The sequence below is a fragment of the Gigantopelta aegis genome, chromosome 8 (genome assembly GCF_016097555.1).
Source record: "Gigantopelta aegis isolate Gae_Host chromosome 8, Gae_host_genome, whole genome shotgun sequence".
Lineage (NCBI taxonomy): Eukaryota > Metazoa > Mollusca > Gastropoda > Neomphalida > Peltospiridae > Gigantopelta > Gigantopelta aegis.
The window spans coordinates 2,636,720-2,662,042 of NC_054706.1; the positions used below are offsets into that span (position 1 = coordinate 2,636,720).

Genomic DNA, 25,323 nt, shown 5'->3' on the forward strand with positions numbered 1-25,323 from the left:
AATCTTTGTAGATCGTATAACATAACCTAAGTGTAATCTGACCCATGAATGGAAACATTAAATGAATGAAAGTGAAGTTCCGGCCGTGACAAACAACCAACCAGACATAGTTATTTTTAAGCCATGCAATCAGTAGCTGTAGAAGCAATCTGCACACTGTGCAATTATTGAACAAATATTACCCTGTATATTTGAGCCCATATGGTTAATAATCACTAATAAATTATAGTTGTATTATAAACAAAGCAAACGTTTATTGGTCTGAAATTCAACTTTACTTAAAACCCAGGCCTGGTGCTTATAAAACGTTTTAGAGTCTAGATCTAAGACTGTAACAGAGTCTGAGACATTAATGTGGTGACAATGCCATACAACTTTACTTAAACCCAGGCCTGGTGCTTATAAAACGTTTTAGAGTCTAGATATAAGACTAACAATCTGAGACATTAATGTGGTGACAATGCCATACAACTTTACTTAAAACCCAGGCCTGGTGCTTATAAAACGTTTTAGAGTCTAGATCTAAGACTGTAACAGAGTCTGAGACATTAATGTGGTGACAATGCCATACAACTTTACTTAAACCCAGGCCTGGTGCTTATAAAGATCTAAGACTGTAACAGAGTCTGAGACGTTTAGAGTCTAGATATAAGACTAACAGAATCTGAGACATTAATGTCATGACAATGCCATACAACTTTACTTAAAACCCAGGCCTGGTGCTTATAAAATGTTTTAGAGTCTAGATATAAGACTAATAGAATCTGAGACATTAATGTCATGACAATGCCATACAACTTTACTTAAAACCCAGGCCTGGTGCTTATAAAACATTTTGGAGTCTAGATATAAGACTAATAGAATCTGAGATATTAATGTCATGACAATGCCATACAACTTTACTTAAAACCCAGGCCTGGTGCTTATAAAACGTTTTAGAGTCTAGATCTAAGACTCTTATCAGAGTCTGAGACACTAATGTGGTGACAATGCCATACAACTTTACTTAAAACCCAGGCCTGGTGCTTATAAAACGTCATCTAGATCTAAGACTCTAACAGAGTCTGAGACACTAATGTGGTGACAATGCCATACAACTTTACTTAAAACCCAGGCCTGGTGCTTATAAAACGTCGTCTAGATCTAAGACTAAGACAGAGTCCGAGACACTCACGGCTAGCTCTAGTTTGGAAGAAAATTTTGCCAGATTATGTACTAAACTTAAAAATGGCAGAAACCCAGTTATTTTCTAGCTAAATAGCATTTATTTCATGAAATTATTTTGCCAAATTAAAATAAAATTCACCAATTGTTTTTGAAATTCGCAATTGGAGAATTTTGTGAGTGCCAGAGCTAGCCGTGAAATTGTATGTGTGTGATGTTATTAGAGATTGAGTCTGGACTAAAAGTTTTATAAGTATGGGTCTTGATGTCCACAACAATAACTTGATAATAGTAAGGGTTAGGCTTTGATTAATTACAGTATTCAGACTGTTTTGTTATTGATGTTGCAGTTCTTTGATTTTGTTCTGGTACAGGTGAACATTTTGCTGCTTAAATTAAACAACAAAATGCTGCTGCTTCTTTCTTCAGACATTGATTTTTTTAGAAATTTATAGATAGATGTTTACACGGCAGTGGAGCTGTACAATTCCTGAAATATATGTATCTGCGATTATGCAGACATTTTCCGTTTGTAACGTTGTATTAAAAAAAGTTGGGTGGGGGGGGGGGGGGTGTTATGGGTTTTTTCCAGCACAAAAATGCAGACAAGTTAATTTATAGTAACTTGATGTTAATTTTGTTTCCTATAAAGTGTATTTTGCATTGCTTGATAAAATTATTAAAATAAACCATCTTGATGTAGAGTTTTTTGGCTTTGTATGAACACGTTTTACCAGAGTGTAGTCTGTTATGAAATGTCCAAAATAGACAATGACACAACTTTGAAGGCTCTTCTGACAAGGTCACCACAGTCAGCAATTGTTCAGTTTCTGTGAACATCTAATAATAACTCTTGGATTCTAATATTTTGTTGGTGGTTATGTGAAATGTGTATTTTTATTAAATACCTTGCATTATTATTTTACATCTTTTTTGTGGGTGGAGTGTTGTATTTTGGAATTGGATTACATATATGTAAATACTGCACTAAACCTACTTCTGTAAATTACATCAACTTAAATCTGTTTATTGCAGTTTTGTTTTTGACAGTCACAAATGAAATATTTATAACAAACTTTCTAACACTGTCTAATTTCTGTATAATGTGTATTGTTATGATCAGTCAGTTTTCATGTATATTATGCTGAGATATAGCGATGCAGGTGTTTTGTGTTGTGTTTACAGACAAGTTTGAGCCAGCCGTGTGGGAAGACCTCACCAAGCAGAAGCCGATGACGCTGGTCGACGACTGCGTCTCTTTCACTACTTCCACGTCTGCAAGGTCAGTCTATAATCTCTGATTTAACTAATGTTATATTTCTCATTTTAAAACTTTTACATTTCCAGTTTAAGAAATATTATATTTCCCGATAGCTGATTTGTCTTTTTGTGCTGCGGTATCGTTTTTTTCATTCATTCATTCATTTCCAATTTAAGAAATGTTGTATTTCAGGTTTCTAAAATGTATATGTTCTTTGGTTTAAGAAATTTAAATTTTCTGGTTTTAAAAAACTTGTTTAAGAAATATATATTTCTAGCTTAAAGGGACAGTCCCGAATTTACAACCATTGTAAAATGTTTCCAACCAATAGGGCCTTTTCGATGACGTAAAATACAAATTAAATACATTTTCTTATTTAGAATATCAGTGTCTCTATTTACATGGTGTTTGTTGTTGTCCTAATGCTTGTAGTAGCCCAAACTAGATTTTACCTCCAATAATTTAGTACGTACGAAAGGATATATATCACAAATTAAAGTAAAAACTGAGTGCCACAAACATTAGTATATGACTACAAACACATTCGATATACAGACACAGGTATTCTAAACAAGAAAATGTATTTAGTATGAAATAGTAGTTGCCAACAAGGCTCTGTAATCGCAAACATCTTACAATGGCTGCAACCTCAGGACAGTCCCTTTAAGAATTGTTATATTTAGGGTTTAAGAAATGTTATATTTTGGATTTACAAAATATTTTGGTTTAAGAAAATGTTTTTCTTGTTTAAGAAATGTTATATTTGTGGTTTAGGAAATGTTATATTTGTGGTTTAGGAAATGTTATATTTGTGGTTTAGGAAAAGTTATATTGTTGTATTTCAGGTTTTGGCTGATAGACTGTCAGAACGTTGCTGAAGCTCCCCAGATGGCGATGGCCATCTACAAGGAGTCAATCATTGTGCCCTACATGGCCAAGTTTGTCATTTTCGCCAAGCGACACGCCATCGAGGAGGGGAAGCTACGGATGTTCTGCATGACTGATGACAAGGTCGACAAGACTCTGGAGAAACAAGAAAAGTTTTTAGAAGTTGCCAGAAGTCGAGACATTGAGGTGAGCTCATGGCCTGATGAGTTTAACACATTTTTAAAGTATTTTGATTCTTAAAAAATTAAAATAAAATGCTTGTTTTTCTGGGCATACACAGCTGTCCATGACAATGTTTAGTAGGAGAAGTTGTTTTAACGGCATTAATGAACCATCTAAAACCTAACTGAGAGAGTGCTGGTACTGTGATTTGAATCCAGTAGAGCTGGGCGGTATTAAAATTTCAGGTTCAATATTGGTGTCGGTATTTTGGGGGCGAATCCAGTATCTACAATCTTAAGCACTTTGCAAACAAAACCAGTCGTTTATATTAAACCTCAGATTGTTTGAAATATTTATTATCAAAAAGCATATAAAGTATCTGCTAGATACGATTAATTAATTGCCATGGCGCACAAGGTAAAGCTCATTGTACACACTGTGATCATCTCATTAACTGTGAACCCCAGGGTGGATCACATGACAGATGGAAGGAGGGGAAAACTGAAATGATTGTGCTACAATCAATTAACTAATTGCAGGTCCTCGAAGGAAGGCCACAGTTCGTAGAGATGGCAGGAAATCTGATTCCTGTGACCAAGTCTGGCGACCAGCTCAAAATCAACTTCAAATCTTTTCGAGAAAACCGTCTGCCCTGCACGGTGAAAATTCGTGATCTGGATCAAGACCCGTCAGCTCGAGTGGCCTTCATGAAGGAACCCAAGGTCGGCCGCGGCGAAGCGCCGCAATCACCAATATGCAACCTCAACATCACACTTCCCGACATGACCAAGGTGAGTACATAACACAGTGTTGGTTCAGAAACTTAAATATATATTGTAGTATTGTTATGACAAACGATTACCATCACAAATTAATCACTTATGAAATGTATATATAGAATAACTGGTTAATGGCGTAGGATATCGGCTTTATCCTGTGAAGGTAAGAATAGGAGCTGAACGGAATTTCTCATTCAGCCTTAACAGGATAATGCAGATATCCGACATCATTAACTAATTATTATCTTTATCCTGCAGACCACAAAAATTAAATGGAAAAGCTATTATTTCTGTTATTTCAGCAAAATTGTATGATGACCAAGAGGTCAATTGAGAGATTTTGTAATGTAGCTATGTGTGTGATGTCACATGAGAGATTTTGTAATGTAGCTATATGCGTGGTGTCACATGAGTGATTTTGTAATGTAGCTATGTGTGTGGTGTCACATGAGTGATTTTGTAATGTAGCTGTGTGTGTGATGTCACATGAGTGATTTTGTAATGTAGCTGTGTGTGTGATGTCACATGAGTGATTTTGTAATGTAGCTGTGCGTGTGATGTCACATGAGTGATTTTGTAATGTAGCTGTGTGTGTGATGTCACGAGTGATTTTGTAATGTAGCTGTGTGTGTGTGATGTCACATGAGTGATTTTGTAATGTAGCTATGCGTGTGATGTCACATGAGTGATTTTGTAATGTAGCTATGCGTGTGATGTCACATGAGTGATTTTGTAATGTAGCGATGCGTGTGATGTCACATGAGTGATTTTGTAATGTAGCTATGCGTGTGATGTCACATGAGTGATTTTGTAATGTAGCTGTGTGTGTGATGTCACATGAGTGATTTTGTAATGTAGCTGTGCGTGTGATGTCACATGAGTGATTTTGTAATGTAGCTGTGTGTGTGATGTCACGAGTGATTTTGTAATGTAGCTGTGTGTGTGTGATGTCACATGAGTGAGTTTGTAATGTAGCTATGCGTGTGATGTCACATGAGTGATTTTGTAATGTAGCGATGCGTGTGATGTCACATGAGTGATTTTGTAATGTAGCGATGCGTGTGATGTCACATGAGTGATTTTGTAATGTAGCTATGCGTGTGATGTCACATGAGTGATTTTGTAATGTAGCTATGCATGTGATGTCACATGAGTGATTTTGTAATGTAGCTATGCATGTGATGTCACATGAGTGATTTTGTAATGTAGCTATGTGTGTGATGTCACATGAGTGATTTTGTAATGTAGCTGTGTGTGTGATGTCACGAGTGATTTTGTAATGTAGCTGTGTGTGTGTGTGATGTCACATGAGTGATTTTGTAATGTAGCTGTGTGTGTGATGTCACGAGTGATTTTGTAATGTAGCTGTGTGTGTGTGTGATGTCACATGAGTGATTTTGTAATGTAGCTATGCGTGTGATGTCACATGAGTGATTTTGTAATGTAGCTATGCGTGTGATGTCTCATGAGTGATTTTGTAATGTAGCGATGCGTGTGATGTCACATGAGTGATTTTGTAATGTAGCTGTGCGTGTGATGTCACATGAGTGATTTTGTAATGTAGCTGTGCGTGTGATGTCACATGAGTGATTTTGTAATGTAGTTCTGCGTGTGATGTCACATGAGTGATTTTGTAATGTAGCTATGCGTGTGATGTCACATGAGTGATTTTGTAATGTAGCTATGCGTGTGATGTCACATGAGTGATTTTGTAATGTAGCTGTGCGTGTGATGTCACATGAGTGATTTTGTAATGTAGCTGTGCGTGTGATGTCACATGAGTGATTTTGTAATGTAGCTATGCGTGTGATGTCACATGAGTGATTTTGTAATGTAGCTATGCGTGTGATGTCACATGAGTGATTTTGTAATGTAACTGTGCGTGTGATGTCACATGAGTGATTTTGTAATGTAGCTATGCGTGTGATGTCACATGAGTGATTTTGTAATGTAGCTGTGCGTGTGATGTCACATGAGTGATTTTGTAATGTAGCTGTGCGTGTGATGTCACATGAGTGATTTCAAAAGCTATATCCTGCTACTATACGGATATAACTTTGCTTTATCCGTCATCATATTCTGTCAATAGAAATGGTGGTTGCAGGATACAACGGATTAAACACATTACTAAGTTTGTTTTATACATGATCCCCTTGCACTGTGTGTGTGTGTGTGTGTGTGTGTGCTTCCTGTTGATGTTTACAGATGAACAACACCCAGTGATAACATATAAATTTAGCCTATGTCACATGTAACAGTTATTTAGAAAAAGAGAACTCGCTGCCACCACATGAGCTAATTCTTCTAATAAAGCAGGGGTTTCCCATAGACAGGACAGTACATACCACAACCTTAGATATGAGCTAATTCTTCTAATAAAGCAGGAGTTTCCCATAGACAGGACAGTACATACCACAACCTTAGATATGAGCTAATTCTTCTAATAAAGCAGGAGTTTCCCACAGACAGGACAGTACATACCACAACCTTAGATATGAGCTAATTCTTCTAAGAAAGCAGGGGTTTCCCATAGACAGGACAGTACATACCACAACCTTAGATATGAGCTAATTCTTCTAATAAAGCAGGGGTTTCTCATAGACAGGACAGTACATACCTCATCGTTAGATGTCTGGGACAGAGGTTGGGATGGGTAAAAATCCTAAGTCTATCAACTCGGTAAACTTTCTTTCTTTGTAAAATTTCAGTCGGCCTCAAGTGACCTTGATTCTGAAGCAGCATTAGAAATAGAGAAGAAACACACCATGTTACGAGAACACAGCATAGGTAAGTGGTTTCTTGATCCCTTGCTGCTAATGTAGCAGGCTTCTTCTGAAGACTATATTTCATAATGATCAAATGTTAGATATTGAGATGAATGGTGAAGACTTGGTATTTGGTTTTCACTATGGGACTACTTGATAAAACCGTGCTCCATGCTTAATGCCATTGGAGCTATCTTAGTTGTACTTGAGCTTGGGTTGCATAAAACTTGATATATCTGCAGGGTAATCACCCCCCACATGAGGTGAGACACTTGGTCAACAACCTCCTAAATCGTGCTCATCTAGTGGATGGAGTACATCTTCTCCATTGAGCCATACGAATGATTACAATGTATTTCAAACATAATTAGGCTTTTTATTCATTCGGTTTTTTCAAATGCAATGCTTAAATATAATTATAATCAGAATATTTAGTTTTATTTTTTATTTATTTTTGCAGTATACAGTAGAATCTTGTTGGGTCGAACTCGGAAGGGTTAAATACACTGCAACACTCAAACCAAAAATGAGTTAAACTTCTATGTTGTTGATCGAATGATTAGGTCGAACTACCCGATGGGTCGAACACTTTCTCGAGCACCAATGGGGTTTGAGCCAACAAGATTCAACTGTAGTACATAAATAAAATAAATTTAAAAAATAATGACTGACAAACCCAACCAACTTTGATAGACCAGGAAATGTTTTATTTAACCATGCACTCAACACATTTTATTTACAGTTATATGGCGTCGGACATATGGTTAAGGACCACACTTCATGGGCTACTCTTTTGGATTAGCAGCAAGGGATCTTTTATATGCACCATCCCATAGACAGGATAGCACATACCACAGCCTTTGATGTGCCAGTCATGGTGCACTGGCTGGAGCGAGAAATAGCCCAGTGGGCCCACTGATGGGGATCGATCCCAAACCGACCGCGCATCAAGTGAGCGCTTTACCACTGGGCTATGTCCTGCCCCATGATAGACTAGGATGCAGCAAACCAAAATCTTTTTTAAATGATAACATCAGATTTTATTATTTTTTCCCCAGTTATTCAAGACACGGTGACGTGTGCGCAGATGAAGCTGACTGACATCGCGGACACGCTGCAGGGAGACTGGGTCGTTCTGGCCCAGCAGCTCGACGTCCGCATGAGTGACATCAACCACATCAAGGGTGACTACAACACTGTCAACGACCAGGCGCTCGCCATGCTTATGCTCTGGGTCGACAAGAAGAAAGAGAAGGCAACAGGTTTGTCCAGGGATAGACGATTTAATAAACCACTGTTTGGATTCAGTGCATTAGTCTTAATTCAATGCATTTGTAAGAGTGAATCTGATTGGATCAGGGATAGAATATATTTTTTGGATTCAACATATTTGTAAAACCATTTCCGATTGGATCAGGGATGGGATGTCAGTACTCATCCTGAGTTGCAATGGATCGGTGGATCGATCGCCCGTTACAGATAAGGGTTTTTAAAGAGTTGAAATTAAAATTACAGATAACACTGAGTTTTTTCTAATTTGCCTATGTAAATTATTTTACTGTAAAAAATGTAATTTTATTGGCACTGCTAGTAGTGCAAATCACAGAATTTACATGTGATGGGGCTAAATTTTTTATGATGTAAGTCCTAAAACTGAATATATTATTGCATTAAATAATACCAATTTGCTAATTTCTTGCAAGATTTCTTTATATTACATTTCAGGGAATGCATTAGAGAGTGCCTTGAGGACGATAAACCGCGACGACGTTGTTAAGAAGTGCATGTACAACGTCCAGCCGGTCGAAGATGAAGTTGAGGCTGCAGCGGCACGGGCTGCTATGGATCAGTCAGGTGAGAAACAAATCATTTCTCTGGTCAAAAATAAAAATTGTTCTTCAAGTAAAAAGATGCAAGTCATTTTTCATGTAGCAGACACAAGTGTTTTTCATTGAGCAACAAGGGATCCAACAGTGAGAGCATATTTCGAACGTCTATGATATAGCAGTTGTAGAGCAATAGTTGGAACATAAATTAAACCCATTACTCCTTAGATACAAGCTCTACAGCTTGTCTATATCCTAAAAACAGCCAATTCATATATGAATATGAGCTTGTTAACACAATATACTTTTTTAACAAAACGTACAATAAACATCAATGTGTGGTAGAAATGCACTTTTCAACTTAACTTTCTACAGTATGTTGGAAATTTGTACTAGAAATATTCTAACTATAATATTGTTTTGCAGGTTTCGATACTTTTAAAGAGGAAGTAGGCATTTCGAAAGATTCCATGAAGCGGGGCATGTCATTAGACGTCCAGTTTGATGAACAGGACTTAATAAAGGTTAGTCTCGTGCTACTGTCCAAACAACCAATCCTCATAACATTGTCAACGTCTTCCTATTTGAAATTCCCTTTTGTGTCCACTTGAAAACCACCTTATGTTGTTTATCTGTACAAAACCATTTCAGTGTTATTTTTCCACTTTATCTCAGTATTGGACTTCAGTGACACCTACGTAAAGCAACCATCTCAGAGATTTCATTTTTTTGTTATAATGGTTACCTAAAAACTGGTTTAATGTCTTCAACTCTAGTTTGGGATTTATTCCATGAAGAAAATTAATTAATTACAGAATATGGATCATAGTAATGACAACAGAAAATTATGTTTTGTATATTTCAAACTCTCAGTAAAAATTGATTTAGTAACCTAGTTTTGCACATAAATACAGTGTCTGCGCTTAACTTTGTTTTTGAGTTGCCATCCGGGCAAGTGGTGACAGTACTTTCACTTGCCCTGATCTATTTTCACTTGCCCGAATAATATTTTCTAAAAAAACAACAATATCACAACAGATTATAAGAGAAAACATTTATTTTGAGTATTTTCCTGCACTCAACCAACCCACTCTTTAAATAAATAACAGACATGCCAATGTGACTCCCCACTGTCACTGTCAATACATTTGTGGTATTTCCAACAAACAAAGACACAACCCCTTCCTCCCCCCACCCCATCTCAATGAAATAATAATAATTAAAATAAACCCTAAAATATAATGTTCAGTGGATACGATCTATGACGTGTACACATAACCATGGCTGAATCTTGTCGACATGAATTTGTGCCCAATTTTACATGCCACTTAACTTACCTTACACCTATTCTTATATTGGGCATATGTTTATATGTAAAAGCAGACCTACACTTTTTCATGGTGCAAAGTAGGCTACATAGCTGTACTTTTATTTATTTATTAATTATTGATTTAAAAAAACAAAAACACCTTACTGTGGGTTTTCAGTCACCCGTCATCGTTTTGAGTCGCCTGGGGCGATCGGGCGACCGTTAAGTTTGAACCCTGTAAATATAAATTCACAGGTGAAAAACTATCGTTATAATTATTATAATTATAGATAGTATAAGTAATACAGTTTGAAATATCCATAATTCATTTTCTTTTGTCCTTTCTGTGGCCTAATTGTCAGAGTGAGATGGATACAAATACTTGTAAACATCTAACTACTAACTGTATGCTTAATAAAGGTGATGTCTTTCTCGGGTGTCACTGCATTTTGTCTTCTTTGCTCATTTAAAACTTTTTCTTTCTCTGGTCTTAAAGACTTGTATTCTTCACACTGATATTTATCTGCTAATACATCATCTTGTTGCTGTTGTTCTCTAACATAGTTCATAGAACCCTCGTTAACAGAACCCTCGTTAACATTAACCTTTCATAGTATGATATTCTTAAAATACAAGACTTCTTTCATAACAAAATGGTTTTCTGCATTGTAATTATTTCATTATTAAAAATAAAAAACCCTGATAATCTTAAGTAAACTGCCAGTGCCTGGGTATATTACACAAATGGAATGTCTCACTTATGCCACTGGATATACACTCTAAAAATAAATAAAAAGATGACGTTCAAAATTGCATATTCTTACCATAGCTTTCGTAAACAATTAATAACTAAATATAATGTATTATTATAGGAATATATAGTTGGTAACATATTTTTAGTTTTAATTCGGGAAAGTCCTCACATTCCATTCAATTGTTAAAGACTGCAAATCTAACTTTTTAAGTAATAATGTTTTATTCATGTTGCATAATATGTGAATAGTCTTATTCAACTTACCGTACTAGCACAACAACAATGCTATACGACCCTGAGTTATAACCTCCACTGCAGAATTATCTCCCCTTGCCGGATGTATAACCTACACCTGCGCATGGGTAGACCGTATATCCTCGTTTTTGATTCTGCAGTCCTCCATTGCAGTCGTGTTCGAGTTCTGTAGTAAAAATTTTGTCAAATTGTCAAATTGTTTATTAATTTGTAATTTTGTTTTACTCTGTCATACAAGGTCTTTTGGGTAATTTACACAGGGGTTTAATGTCTGACACGGCTTCCTCGGTTGGAGGCTCCAACCGGTTGGTTGTGTGTACCGAGGGGGGTTGTCTTAAACGACTGCCCCAGTTTGATCAGCATTTGTTATGTCGGGCATGTCGTTCTTGTTGTTTTGAACGCCAGTGTCATATCTGTGTAAATTGGTCCCCCTCCACGTGGGGGAAGGCTAAGAAGCTGTCAAAAGATGCCGAGCGAAAGAGGATGATTAGACGTGAACGGGGCGGGCGGAGCACAGTGGCAACCTCCGGGGTCGTGCTCCATACCGATTTGCCGGTGGTCGGCAAGTCGGTGTCCAGTTCAAAGAGCTCGCGGACAAGTGGTAGGCACAAGGGCGCCTCCTCATCTGTTCGCCATCTTCATGGTGATACCAGTAAACCCGAAGCGCCGCTTGGTGCGGAGGGGGCGCTGTTGCTCCCTGTTTCGGCTGAAGCAGGGAAGGTTTCTTCCAGGTCGGGCTCTGTTCGACCTGGGGATTTGCGTTTGCCTCCGTCGGTGGAGGCGGCGCCGGTTACGGTTGTAACGGGGGCGTCAGTCGGAGGGAGTGCAGTCGTGGATGGAACGACTGTGTCTCTCAGTTCCGACTCCCATCTTGCTGATGGGGGCAGGGTTATCAGTCCTTCTGTGGAGGGGTCGATTAGCTCTAGAATGAAGTCTTATTTTGGGGGCGGTGGTGGAAAAGTTTCCGGCAGCGTTAGCTACCGGGAAACTGTTGCCTGCGGCGAAGGTTTTGTCCACGTCTTCGTATAAGACATTGGGAGCTTCCTTCCTTTCACATCCAGCGTTCGTTTCCGCTAGGGTGAAGGCAGACTGCCACCCATCTCCTAATGTCAGTGTGCCACTCACGGATTTAGAGGCTTTGAAGAGGTTATCTAAACTTCTTTTTCAAGTCAATAACCATTTAGGTATGTTCCTATTTGGGTTAGATAAAGCCGGATGGTGGCTTATCGAGTTCTTCAGTTGTAGGGGAGTCCTCAACTCGATATGTTTGCCACTCACCTGAACAGTCAGTTGCCAGTGTTTGTATCGCCGGTACCAGACCCACTGGCACTGGAGTACGATGCGTTGAGCATGGACTGGGCGGGACTGGATTTTTACGCCTTTCCCCCTCCGGTTCTGATTGGCAAGGTCCTGGCAAAGATCAGACAGCAACCTTGTCGTGTCACGCTCATTGAGAAGCCTTCCATTTTGCCTAAATGGAATGGTTTTCTGGTTCTGTATGCACTCAAAGGCAAGCTCTACGAGCCTTTGAAATTCGCCAGTCTTCGTCATTTGATGTGGAAAACTTTGTTTCTGGTCTCACTAGCAGCTTGCCGTCGTATTAGTGAGATTCATGTTTTTTTGCATGATTTGGTGGATTACAATACGGACGGGTCAGTTACATTACGTACTGATCCTGTTTTCGTGGCTAAGAACCAGGTGCCAGGGGAAGAGTTTCCTCCGGCCATCATTCAGTGTTTATCTCGTACACTTTCTGCGGATAATTCTGATAGACTTCTTTGTCCGGTGCGGGCTTTGAAATTCTATTTGGAGCGTACTAGAAATCTCCGGCAAAACACTAAGAGACTGTTTATCTCTTTCACACGCCAACCAGGAGACATTATGAAGAATGCTTTGTCGAGATGGATTGCTGCAACCATCAAACTGGCATATGAGAAGGCGGGTGATCATGTTCTGCAGAATTTCTCCATTCAACCTCATGAGATTCGGGCGATTTCTGCTTCCCTTAATTTCCATGATTCTTTGGACATTTTCAAGGTCATGAGTGCAGGATTTTGGAAAGGTCGACACACGTTTGACCGGTTTTATTTCCGTGATATGGCTGTTGGTCCGGACGGAACTCGGCGGATTCAGTCAGTCATTGCAGGGCAGCAACTCATTTCGGTGCACAGGGCCACGAGTAGGGGGTGACCCTTATTTCGTCCGGTCGCTAGCGGCAGTCTTTCTGGGAGATAGTTCTCCACCTCCTGTTTGGAGAGTGGGGGGTGGATGGTTGACTATCTGGGGCAGTTGAGTGTCTTTTACCATTACTTGGTGTGCGGGTTTCCTCACCTTGTTAACTTGGTTTACTTTTAATTGGGGTTATAGTTCTTCAATTTAAAAGTCACTTTGACATTTTATACCTCGTATGATGTGGGTTGCTTTTTCACTGTATCATTACTTGAGACGAACACTACTGGTTGAATGGGTAAGTCCTCCTTGTTTTCTTACCTCCTCCCTTTAATGTTAAATTCTTGTGCTTTAACGGTGTTGTATCACGTCTTGTTATAGCATTGTTGTTGTGCTAGTACGGTAAGTTGAATAAGACTATTAGAAAATTTGTTTCTAATTTTCATTATTATTCATACTTACCTAGTACTAGCACAACAACAACCGTTACCTCCCACCCGCCCCGAGGGAGGTCTTTTTTGATTCAGTCATTCCGGACTTTGAATCGATAACGAGGATATACGGTCTACCCATGCGCGGGTGTAGGTTATACATCCGGCAAGGGGAGATAATTCTGCAGTGGAGGTTATAACTCAGGGTCATATAGCATTGTTGTTGTGCTAGTACTAGGTAAGTATGAATAATAATGAAAATTAGAAACAAATTTTCTAATAAAATGGTTACTACAAAGTGGAGTGTCTTTTACAAAAGTTAAAACCGAGAAGATGAATATTCCTGTATATATTATATATTATATATATATTTGTTTGTGATCCTAGACTTGCTTTGAGTCATGTCACTTTCTCACAACGATACTTGTATTACAACTACATGTAGTTACGTGTAGACTCGTCTACCGATGTCACAGCTTGTAACCATAGTAACCCTTGTAGCAGTAACGATGGCATAGCAACCTTTAATCATTAAGCTTACTGTCGCACACTACCTACCTGTCAGTTGGCCACTGACCTACTTATTTATTTATTCTTTTGCATGTCCGCGCATATTTTCAGAGTCTTGATGATATTCAGGTGAGATGCGACCTCGATTATCACTTGTTTGGTCTCGTTTTTTTTTTCTTCTTTAAATTCTTTTTCTTTATCATTTTTGCTTAATGCTCAATTTGCATATTAAATTATTGTGAAAAAAAAGCCAACAAATTTTTATCTTAATTTAGCATGAGGAAGTTTTGTTTTTATTTATTTTGTTAATTTTTGGTTTGTTTTGGCAAAAAAGAAATGAAACATTATTTTGGATGGTGAATATTATTTTATTTTTTTATTTTATTTTAATATAATTTTCATTGCACCATTAAATAAATAAGATTTTCTCTTAAGCATGAAATAATGGCATCAACTATTTTTTCATATTAAGCATCCACTTTTTGTTAGTGCATAATGTGTTTCATCATCAGTCTTTAATTAATATGGCATCATAATTTCTCAGGAAAATCAAAAGCTGATTCAAAAATGGAATATTCTTTTTATTGGTATTTAAAGTTTTATGGGGTCGGGATTTAGTTCAGTTTGTTGAGATGCTTGCATCGCAGGATCGAACCACCTCGGTGGATCCATTCAACTGATTGGATTTTTCTCGCTCCAACCAGGGTGCCACAACTGGTCAAAGCCTGTGGTATGTGCTTTCCTGTCTATGGGAAAGTGCATATAAAAGATCCCTTGCTGTAAATGGAAAAATGTAGCAGGAGTCAGAATGACCAAATCTTTGACATCCAATAGCCGATGCTTAATCAATAAATGTGCTCTAGTGAGGTCATTAAACAAAACAAACTTATCTTTAAATTGTTATGTATCTATTTTTAACTGTTTTTATTTTCCACATTGCTCATATATAATATTTGTGAGCGTTATTAAATCTGTTTTTATTTTCCACATTGCTCATATATAATATTTGTGAGCGTTATTAAATCTGTTTTTATTTTCCACATTGCTCATATATAATATTTGTGAGCGTTATTAAATCTGTTTTTATTTTCCACATTGCTCATATATAATATTTGTGAGCGTTATTAAATGTTTGAAAGAATTGACAATATTTTGTACAATATGTACATGTATATACAGTCAAACTTTAGTAACTCAAACTGTGATCTCTCAAAAAGTGGGGTCTCTCAAACTTGTGTGGGTCGGGGCCTAATTGTTATATAAACTAGTGATAATAAAACTCTGTAAAGTGCTGTAAAGTGGTCAAGTGGTCTTTTCCGCTAGTACTTACAGAGTAATTAATCATCAGCTAAGCAGAATGAAATGTCCGAACTATTTCTCTGCCCACATCAACTTCAAGTTATCAGTTTAACGGTTTATAAAATGATGGTGCATGTCTGGTTATGGGTTCTTTCCCCTTGCTAATAGCTTATGTCACCAGTCTAACAGGTACATGCACACACAGAGGTACTTTTTCTCTGCCATGATTGGTTGATCATTATTGTTGTGTTCCCCCATGGTGGTTGATCATTGGTTAGTTATTTTTATAGTGGGCTAGACTTTACTCAGGATTTTTTGTTAGAAACCACGCCATTGTCATGGGATGTCATAACGAATCTGACTGATGATGCATTTGATTATGTTTGGCCAGCTTGAGTCGCGCATCCCGTTCATTCTCATCGTGTTATTGTTATGTGTGTGTATGTTAGCTTTGTGTATCTGTTGTGTGACATACACTCACATAAAGCTGCTCAAAATAAAGATTGTCTTGCACGTGTCATTGTGTGGGAGTTGTTTTTGTGAACAGTTTTCAGCAATATAGAGTGAAATGACTATTGTTTTTGTGAACACATAGTTTTCAGCAATATAGAGTGAAATGACTATTGTTTTTGTGAACACATAGTTTTCAGCAACATAGAGTGAAATGACTATTGTTTTTGTCTCGCCTTTACAAAATAAAAATACGAGATGTAGGTATTATTTTTTCAATGGCAGCTTTCAGCTCAATGTCAGAGTTTTGCGTTTAGCTCCATTTCGCACAAACTATAAGTCCTACGTCAATAAAACTTGGTTTATGGTTGCATTTATGAATGTTCATTTCATTGCATGTTTTTAATAAATTTTAAATTTATTAAATTAAATTTGTTATTGAAATTATATCAATTCTTTTTTTTTTGTTAATTTTGTATTAATATGTTTTCAACCTGCATTGAGATGAACATCTATGGATGGAGCTATCAACAACACTCACTAAGTTTATAGTAGGTTACCGAGACATTTAACTCTGTAAAAAATAATATTATAAATTAAGAATGGGGGTGATATTATTATTATAAAATTAAAATGGTAAAACAATTATTAACTTTTTGTTTTACTTTGTAGACAAAGCGGAAAGTCTACATCCTGTGGCTATATATATCCAATTTGTCCATGGACAAAGTATAGCCCAGTGGCTATCTCCTTAATACTAGGGGCTGTTGATGTTAAATCAAGTCAAAAGAAATCCAAATGAGATAAATTATTCTTGAACAGCCCCTTTAAAAAAAAAATTGTACGAACGAATAAATAAATGAAAATTGAAATTGAAAAAAAAAAGGATTTTATATTGCATGATGATTGATCCTTTAAAAATAAATGTACTGGTTTTTTTTTTACCAATATTGAATTAAATTATAATTTAATTATAGTCGATCCCATCTTCCTAAAAACTGTTTTAATTTCAGTTTGGTTTGATATAAGAAGAAAAGTAAAAGTGTTTTGGAAATAAAAAAATCACAATTTTTCTGTGCAGTTTAGAAAACAGTCAATTCAAAAACAAATAACTTGTAGTACATTTCAAAATATGAAAAAAGGTGTTCCATGTGGAAAGTACTATAGATATAATATAATGTCTTCCTTTATATCTACAAATAAAAACGGACATTATGCATTGATAATATTCACTAAACACTATTTTAACTGATAATCCTTGCAGATAATTATTTATTTGAATAATTGTATTAACTAAACAATAAGCACAAATACAATCTCAACTGATGATGCTACTTTAATAATGGTAGGCTGAGATCTTTTGTGGTCAAGTCAGGTCTTTTGTGTGACCTTATGACTTTAGAATGTGAAGGTCACAGGAAGTTTGTGGAAGTCCTTTTGTAATCACTTGTTTCCTGCACTGTGTTGCATGAATAATTTTATAGCCTGTTCATTTAGTAAAGCATTGTGGGTTTAATTTATACAGATTTAAAGGTATAGTGAGTATTTTCCATTTTTTCTGTAAACAGTTGTTTGGTCAGATTTCTGTCTATAGGCTATCATTATTGTTGCAACTTTCAGGTTGTCCATCACAAGCAATCAGTTATCACAGTGATAGTCATTATTGCATTTGATCTTCACTAAATAAATTACAAAAATCCATGAAAGTATTCATTATAGTATATAATATAACTTAATTCCCCTAACCTGGACAACGGTCACTTACAACATCTTTGTTTTGGCTTTGTACACAATAAATATAGCATCATAGGGAAACCAGTTTCGGTGAGCATAATCAGTTCATTCTAAAGTGTATCAGTATTTATAAACAGACCTTTGTTATTCAAATAGCTACATTTTTATTAGTATTTCTATGCTTCCAATGAGCACTACTATGTAGCAAAGTTTACAGCTCGTGCATAAAAAACAATCGTAGCATGCATCAGCAGTAAATATTGTTAACTACATAACTTGTTTAAGTGAAATGTTTAGTGGTATAGCTTACAACCAACACAAAATGTTTCAGTGTTATATCAAAACATGTACCTTTACCTTTATAAAAAATATTTTAAATATTTTAAGGCAAATTACAAAATGAAGTCCTCCAGAACCAATGTTAACAGACCACATTTTAGGAAAATGAATATAACAATGCTGATATTTTGCAATTGTGTTATAAGTTAAGAAAATTAATGGTTATAATGGCAATATTGTTTGGTTAAAAAATATAAGCTTCATTCGGAGTTTTAATACATATATAAACAGATATGCAGACTGTATTTTGGTAGTGCTATTTTATTTAGTCCTGCCGTATTAACAAATAGCATTGGACATGTTTCATATTTTACATGTTAATATTTTCAGTAAATGGTTAATCCTAATATATACATTTTATTTCGGTCAACTTCGTAAAGCAAAAATGTGTATCTTTCATTTGAAGAATCTGTCTGAAAAAGTTCAAAAATTAAAAAATGTAAATCAACAGTTTGTTGCACTTTAATGGGTAGATTATAATATAACAGTGAAAACAATATTTGTGTAAGTTGAAAACGTCTTGTCGTGTTTTAGAAATGAAAAAAATTGTCAGAAACAGTCAGGGGTCAACATTAGAAATCTCTGTTCTTCCAAATGTAGGCATCGGATTAATTCAATATTTTGATACTCTTTTGAAGACAGGCAGTAGAAATTAAGTCTACATTTTCAAGATATTTCGCCTGTCAGATTCACAAAAACTTGTCAAATAAACAGAAATTATACATAATTCGTGATAAGAGGCCAATACACATCACCTATACACACAATGTTTTAATACAATCAATCCTCCTGATGTACCCAACTACCTACCAAATTTCAACTAAATCGGCCCAGAACTTTTCTTACAAAATTACACAACAGAGGTGACAAAAATAATAATAATAATAATCCCAGCAAAAACAATAGGTTCCCAGCTGAAAAGGCATGGGGAACCTAATAATAATAATAATAATAAAATAAAATAATAATAATAAATAAATAAATAACAATAAAAATGACAAATTATCAGCTGCTGAGGTAGATTATCTGAAAGAGAAACTAACTTCGGACAGTACACAAATTAACAACAGGGCTTGAACTTAATAATTTTTCACCGATTGCAATTTTGATGCTGCTTACATAAATTTTTTAAAAAGTAAATTTTACCGCAAATGAATATCACTAAAAGGTTATTTTGCTGTATGTTGTCATATTTCAAATGCGCAAATTTCTATGGTTAATAAAACTCTAAATATACTCTCTCTTTTTTGTATCAGTAACGCTGAGACCACTTCCGGGTCCCTGTCTAAATTTATGTAATATGTCTGTAACAACCACCCCCACCCACCCCACAGTGCTCTACAAAGCGAGTAAAATACTCGCCATGGCGACTAAAAACATTCCCTGGCGTCTAAAAAATAAAATCACATTCGCTAGTTGGCGACTGTCCAATAATTTTACTTTAATCTGTAAACAAAACTGGACATTGGAAAATACAGTGAACCAGTAACAATTTATCTTCCATAAAACATGTTTTCTATCGGTATTTTGTTTGAAAAATAACGATTTTCCAGTATTCAAGAGTAAACACGGTGACGTTAGGGAGGTAATACTTCGTTATGATGTTATCTCCCTTAACTCTCTCCTCTCTCCTGGTGTTTTTTTTTGGGGGGGGGGGGGGGTTGCCTATAAAAATGCAAGATTAACATGTATGCACACACACAAAGGTAGGCTGAACTTGCCCTTGCACATAGTTCTAATTGAATTCAACTGGGTTAAATTATGATTAAGCCAACCTTTGGACGGCAAAACATGCAACAGTAACAGTACACTGTTTTTTACATTATACATTAAACCGAATGACCACTTTGCAAATCTGACAGTCAAAATAATTTGCAAACGTTTAGCGAAAAATGACTATCTGGTCGTAGGCCACATTGGCAACGCTGGAAAACATGTTACCATTTTAGAACCGAGCACTATAGAGCTGTAACCATCTAGACTCCCACCCTTTGCTAAATTCCATTCATACGTGCCTGCAGTGGTACTGTGTACAATAGTTCCGTAACACACAACCCCCAAATTCTTTTTTTTTCAATCATAATAATAATAATACTAAATTGTGTGTTCATGTTCTGACTGTTTATTGCTTTATTTTAGCATATTTGCCATTATTTTGTCATGAACTAATATATTTTTAATTATTTACTATATATAGCAAGCCCTCATTTGCCAAGTCTCTATACACTGCGGTGATTTATATAAAATTTAAGGGTACCTTACACGGCTGTCACATATATATAGCTTCATAACTACGAGTCCGTTTTGCCATATATGTTTTATGACATTTCACAAAAACAGTTCCAAAATTTAAAAATGAAGCATGTCATGGAATTCCCTCAATCGTGGTTCAATTAAAATGTTTTGGATGATAATGAGGTTTGGTATTCCAAATGAATGAAATTTCCATTTATAATCCATATTAGAATTCTAGTTCTAAGTAACTTTTAATTCATTAAGTGTCAAAATATGCATACTTTTAATTTTGGTTTAGGTTTTATGTGTCACTGTGTATACATGTGTGGTGTGTGGTGTGTGTGTGTGTGTGTGTGTGTGTGTGTATACATGTGTGGTGTGGTGTGTGTGTGTGTGTGTGTGTGTGTGTGTGTGTGTGTGTGTGTGTGTGTGTGTGTGTGTGTGTGTGTGTGCTAGTGATGGGACGATTATTCGATGTTACCAAAAACTGGTTTTAGGCCCACGTTTTTTTTAGTTTTTTTTTTAATGGTACATGTTTAAACGTTTCCACACCTTGCTGGTAATCTCAGTGACCCGTAAAGTATTTCGGCCAATCACAGCATTCGATTCCCTTAAACCAGACATGTTTGCATGGGCAATAGGTGCTGTTCGGATCCTGTACAGAATCCATACATGTCTTGCCGGGACCATAAAAATTGTAACATCCCAAATAGGGACTGGCCTCGGTGATTAATCCAGCGTGAGAATAAACATTTTAAGTATCTTTCATCCCAGTTGTCAAAATTGAAAGTAAAGACGTGTTAACTTCAAGCATTATAAAATGGCGCCCAATTTCAGTCATATTAATATAAAATGATTCAACATCGCTAATTTCCGTAAGTTTTTATACGAAAGCATCCGCAGATCCTAAACTACAATGTATGTAAACTACTTTGCACTTTTTTTTTCTTTTTTTTTAATATGGTATATTATCTTTGCAGATTTATTTTTTCACTTTCAGTACAAGCAAAAATTAAAATAAATAAATAACTAGTTAAATAAGTGACTATGGTATATTATGTGCATGTATTTGTGTTTGCTTATCTTCTTTTTTTTTTTAATTAGTGATAGCTTTTATGTAACTTGTGTTGAGTTAAATAATCAACATGTATTATGTATTTGTGCTTATATCAAGTAATCCATACTTTAAATATATATATTTATATTTATATACTTCTCATCAAAGATTTGACATCATCAAAGTAATAATAAACATTACAGAAATATGTCTTGACATATATCTTTCTTTTTGACTTCTATAATGTGTACATGACACGGTCACACCCATATATTAGGTACTCCAAAATGGATCTAAAGACCCGTAAACTGAATTTAAAAAAACACAAAAAAACATAGACTATCCCTAGCATTCTCGCCCCCAAATTATTTTGCCATCTCTCTGAACTCAAATCCTGGGGGACACATGGCCCAGGTATCCCAGACCCAACACGCTAACATGGCATGGTAAAAAAAATTGTTTTCTAGTCAAGATATAATTTTATAGAATTATTTTACCAATGACCATTAAAAATAAAATGTCTTGCTCTTAAAATAGTTTATAAAACTGTATGTATGATAATTGGTGTAAAACATATCATGAATAAATCGAACCACAAATAAATCAAACCATATGGACCGAAAACTGTGTGTGTAGTGTGTGTGTGTGTGTGTGTGTAGTGTGTGTAGTGTGTGAATGTGATTTTAATTATGTTGGGAATAAGTGAAGAATGGTCATTTTAACATTTAGGTTACCAGGAGGTTACCATGTCTAAAAGGTTGAGAACGGTACATCATTAGACTCCTGATTGTTTTTATTAAACAATAGCAGCACCATCTGAAGTTCTAACACTTATGTGTTATTCAGCTATAAGAAGCACATTCAAGTATCAGTAGTTAGAAGAGTTAAATATGAATGAAGAACAGAGTATCAGCTGGCCTATGTAGGGTATTACAGCAGTAAAACTGGAAATTGTAAACTAGATAAATGTGTCACAGCATATAGGTTACCAGATGTGTATCTTGTGGCAACATGTCCTTGCTATGCATATTTCAGTGCCTGTTGTGAGGTGTTTTCATGATGACGTTGTATTTTGTCAGTTGTTGTTTGTATGTAGTTCTCTATGTTAGATATAAATGCTTGCTATACGATGGGTAATTGGTTACTTTCCATGTCTAAATACTGAAAACTGTGGTGGTTAACACAAATCAGTTTTGTTGGTTGAAGGATCAGCTTCCTTTTGGACTCAGTGGATTATTTGCCATTATTACCTACCCATAATTTGTATTTATTTCACTTTGAATATGAACAAACATAAATGCTGCTCCTGAACCTATTTTAACAAGATACATTTACCATGTCACACCTGTTACATACGGGATGTTACTTAAGTAGACCACTCCAAATATTGTATTATCTCAATTTGCGGGGGATATTAAAATATTTCCATAGCACTACTTTAAACTGTTTGAGATCAATTCACAAAACATTGTACAGTGATCTAGTTGTGCCTTTTGCTATTAGGGACTTTTATTTTCAATATTTTTTCTTTTAATTACCATGAAAACAAATAGCCACAATGACCAAATTCACTGTGTCCGGAGCACAAAGTCTCCAAAACCTGTTAAAAATAGCTTCATGAAATGTGGTACATATATCAGTCTAGTGATCTAGTGGTGCCTTTGCTGTGAAGTAGTTTTCATTTTCCATATCTTGTCTGTTGTCGTGGAAACAAATAGCGAGAATGACCAAATTCACTGTTTATGGAGCCCAACTCCAAAACTGTTTATGGTAACTTCTTAACACTTTGTAAACATCCATGTAGTGACCAGTCTAGTAGTGCCTTTTGCTACACACAAACTTTTTGTCATTATCTTTTGCTATTCCCACAATGGCCAATTTTTGGTGATGGTGGTGTCCTTAATATATATATTTTGTTTTCCATTAGACAATGTTTTAGAGAAAGTATGTGTGACACATGAGTGTGATTTCCAATTCATTAGCGAAGGGAGGGAATATTTATGACTGTCTTCTTGTTTAAATTTAAGTCCATGCAACTAAAAATAAAAGTAAAGTTTTGTTTATAAAGCAGGTGTTAAAAACAGATGGGCTTGAATATGTGAATTGCTAGTAATATGGGTTCAACTACTTGGGTAATTAACCTGTATATTGTGTTACCACTCATGGCGGAGTTCACAGTTAGGTCAGCCTTATAAAAGATTTGCTGTAGTCTCACTGTGTCATAATAATTCCCCTAATTAATATTTAAGACAAATGGTGTGAAAATGCTGGACAATGCGACCAGCCAATGGTTAAAATGGAACACTGTATGTCAGGTTATAGAATTATTTTTTTGTTAAGGATGGCAGTTTGGATTTAAGTTTATTAAATCTTAAAATCATGAATTGTTCTTGTACAGAAGTAAAACTTTTTTTTTGTTTTGTTTGAAGAAATAAAAGTTTTACTTACAAACTATTTGCAGGAATCTGAATCGGCGGAGGAGGAGTCGAGTCCGAGCAGTACAAGAGGTTCGATCGTCGACCGGACGGCTCCCCGGGTGGAAGCAGAAAGTAAGTAGCAAGATCTCACTGTCACCAGCACAGACGCTCAAATGTACCTCACTTGAATGGAGTAGAACCGTGTTTAATGAACGTCAAACGTAGCTGTTGGTATTTTAACACCTATGTGGTTTTATATGGCTTTGTTGGTGCAGATGTAGCCACATAACAAGTACATAGTCTTAGTTTCACAGCCCATTTGTGTTAACACTTCAATACTTTTACCCAGCTACAGTTATACATGTAGTTATATCTCAGTTGAAAAGTGTTTTTACAAAACTTGTTATGTCCAAAATTGAGGAAAGTGGGGATAACCACATAAGTTGCTGGTTTGATATATACTGTAAATTTACAGAAGGCAAGAATGTTTTTTTAACGAGGCACTCAGCACATTTTAATTACAGTTATATGGCAATGGCCATATGGTTAAGGACCACACAGACCCTATAATGAGAGAGGAAACCTGCTGCCGCCACTCAATAGGCTACTTTTTCAGATTAGCAGCAAGGAATCTTTTATCAGTAGGGTTTCTGTCGGATGGTAAAATGGGTAAAATTTCATCCCCTAAAAATATTATTTGGGTATGTCTTTATATATTTAGCTGACCATTTGACAAAATTAATGACTTATCATTACTGTATGATTACTGTGTCAGTTCACTGTCATATCCACAGCCTAACAGTAATGGGATATATTTTATCAGAACATTTAATTTTATTTATAATACTCACTATATTCCTCTGCACCCGAATTCTAAAACTCAATTCCGTAGCTCCATGCATACCCAGAAACATATTTGTGTCAGAAACCCTGACCAGCACTGGTTGGAACAAGAAATAGTGACATGCGTAATGCGTATTCCAAAATAGATTGTGTCCTCTTAGACATAAAGTTATAATTACATCAAATGAAAAACATTAGCATCTCGTGCACTTAACAAGTTTTATAAAAACTCTCTTCAATTTTTAGTGAATGTGGGGTTGGGTTTTTTTATCCTCTGAGAAAAGTAAAATAAATAGATTTATTTCTTCTTTTTTTAACTAGTTTTTCTGTCAATGAGTATTGTATGAAAAATATTTTTTTGTACTCATTTGAAATTGTATTGCAATTTGATTTGTATAATTAATTTGTATTAAGTAGATACAACTGTTTTGTTGTGGTTACTTTAACCATGAAAGCAATTTTTGAATGTTGATTTACAATAGTGTCATACTATCACGTATAACTACATGTAGCATATTATATAATTAGTGCTCAGTGTATTATTGATGATAACATTTATTGACTATATACTAGCTACTGACAAGACACCTTGTTAGACACTAATAACATTATTTTCGTTCACAAACGGCTCTCTGCTTGTCGTATATATATACAGGTATACATATATTTAAAGGCG

At 35.8% G+C, this 25,323-nt stretch overlaps 1 protein-coding gene across 7 annotated transcripts in view; it reads left to right on the plus strand.

Annotated features, from left to right (window-relative positions):
• LOC121379261 (ankyrin-2-like) overlaps positions 1-25,323 on the plus strand; it is a 253,747-nt gene that overhangs the window by 148,600 nt on the left and 79,824 nt on the right. For all 7 annotated transcript variants that reach the window (XM_041507782.1, XM_041507784.1, XM_041507783.1 and 4 more), the window contains 9 exons: positions 2,350-2,446; positions 3,271-3,499; positions 4,015-4,266; positions 6,963-7,041; positions 8,078-8,281; positions 8,745-8,873; positions 9,272-9,369; positions 14,385-14,402; positions 23,849-23,936. In XM_041507782.1, coding sequence (XP_041363716.1) covers positions 2,350-2,446; positions 3,271-3,499; positions 4,015-4,266; positions 6,963-7,041; positions 8,078-8,281; positions 8,745-8,873; positions 9,272-9,369; positions 14,385-14,402; positions 23,849-23,936 — 1,194 coding nt within the window. The remainder of the gene's footprint in view (positions 1-2,349; positions 2,447-3,270; positions 3,500-4,014; positions 4,267-6,962; positions 7,042-8,077; positions 8,282-8,744; positions 8,874-9,271; positions 9,370-14,384; positions 14,403-23,848; positions 23,937-25,323) is intronic.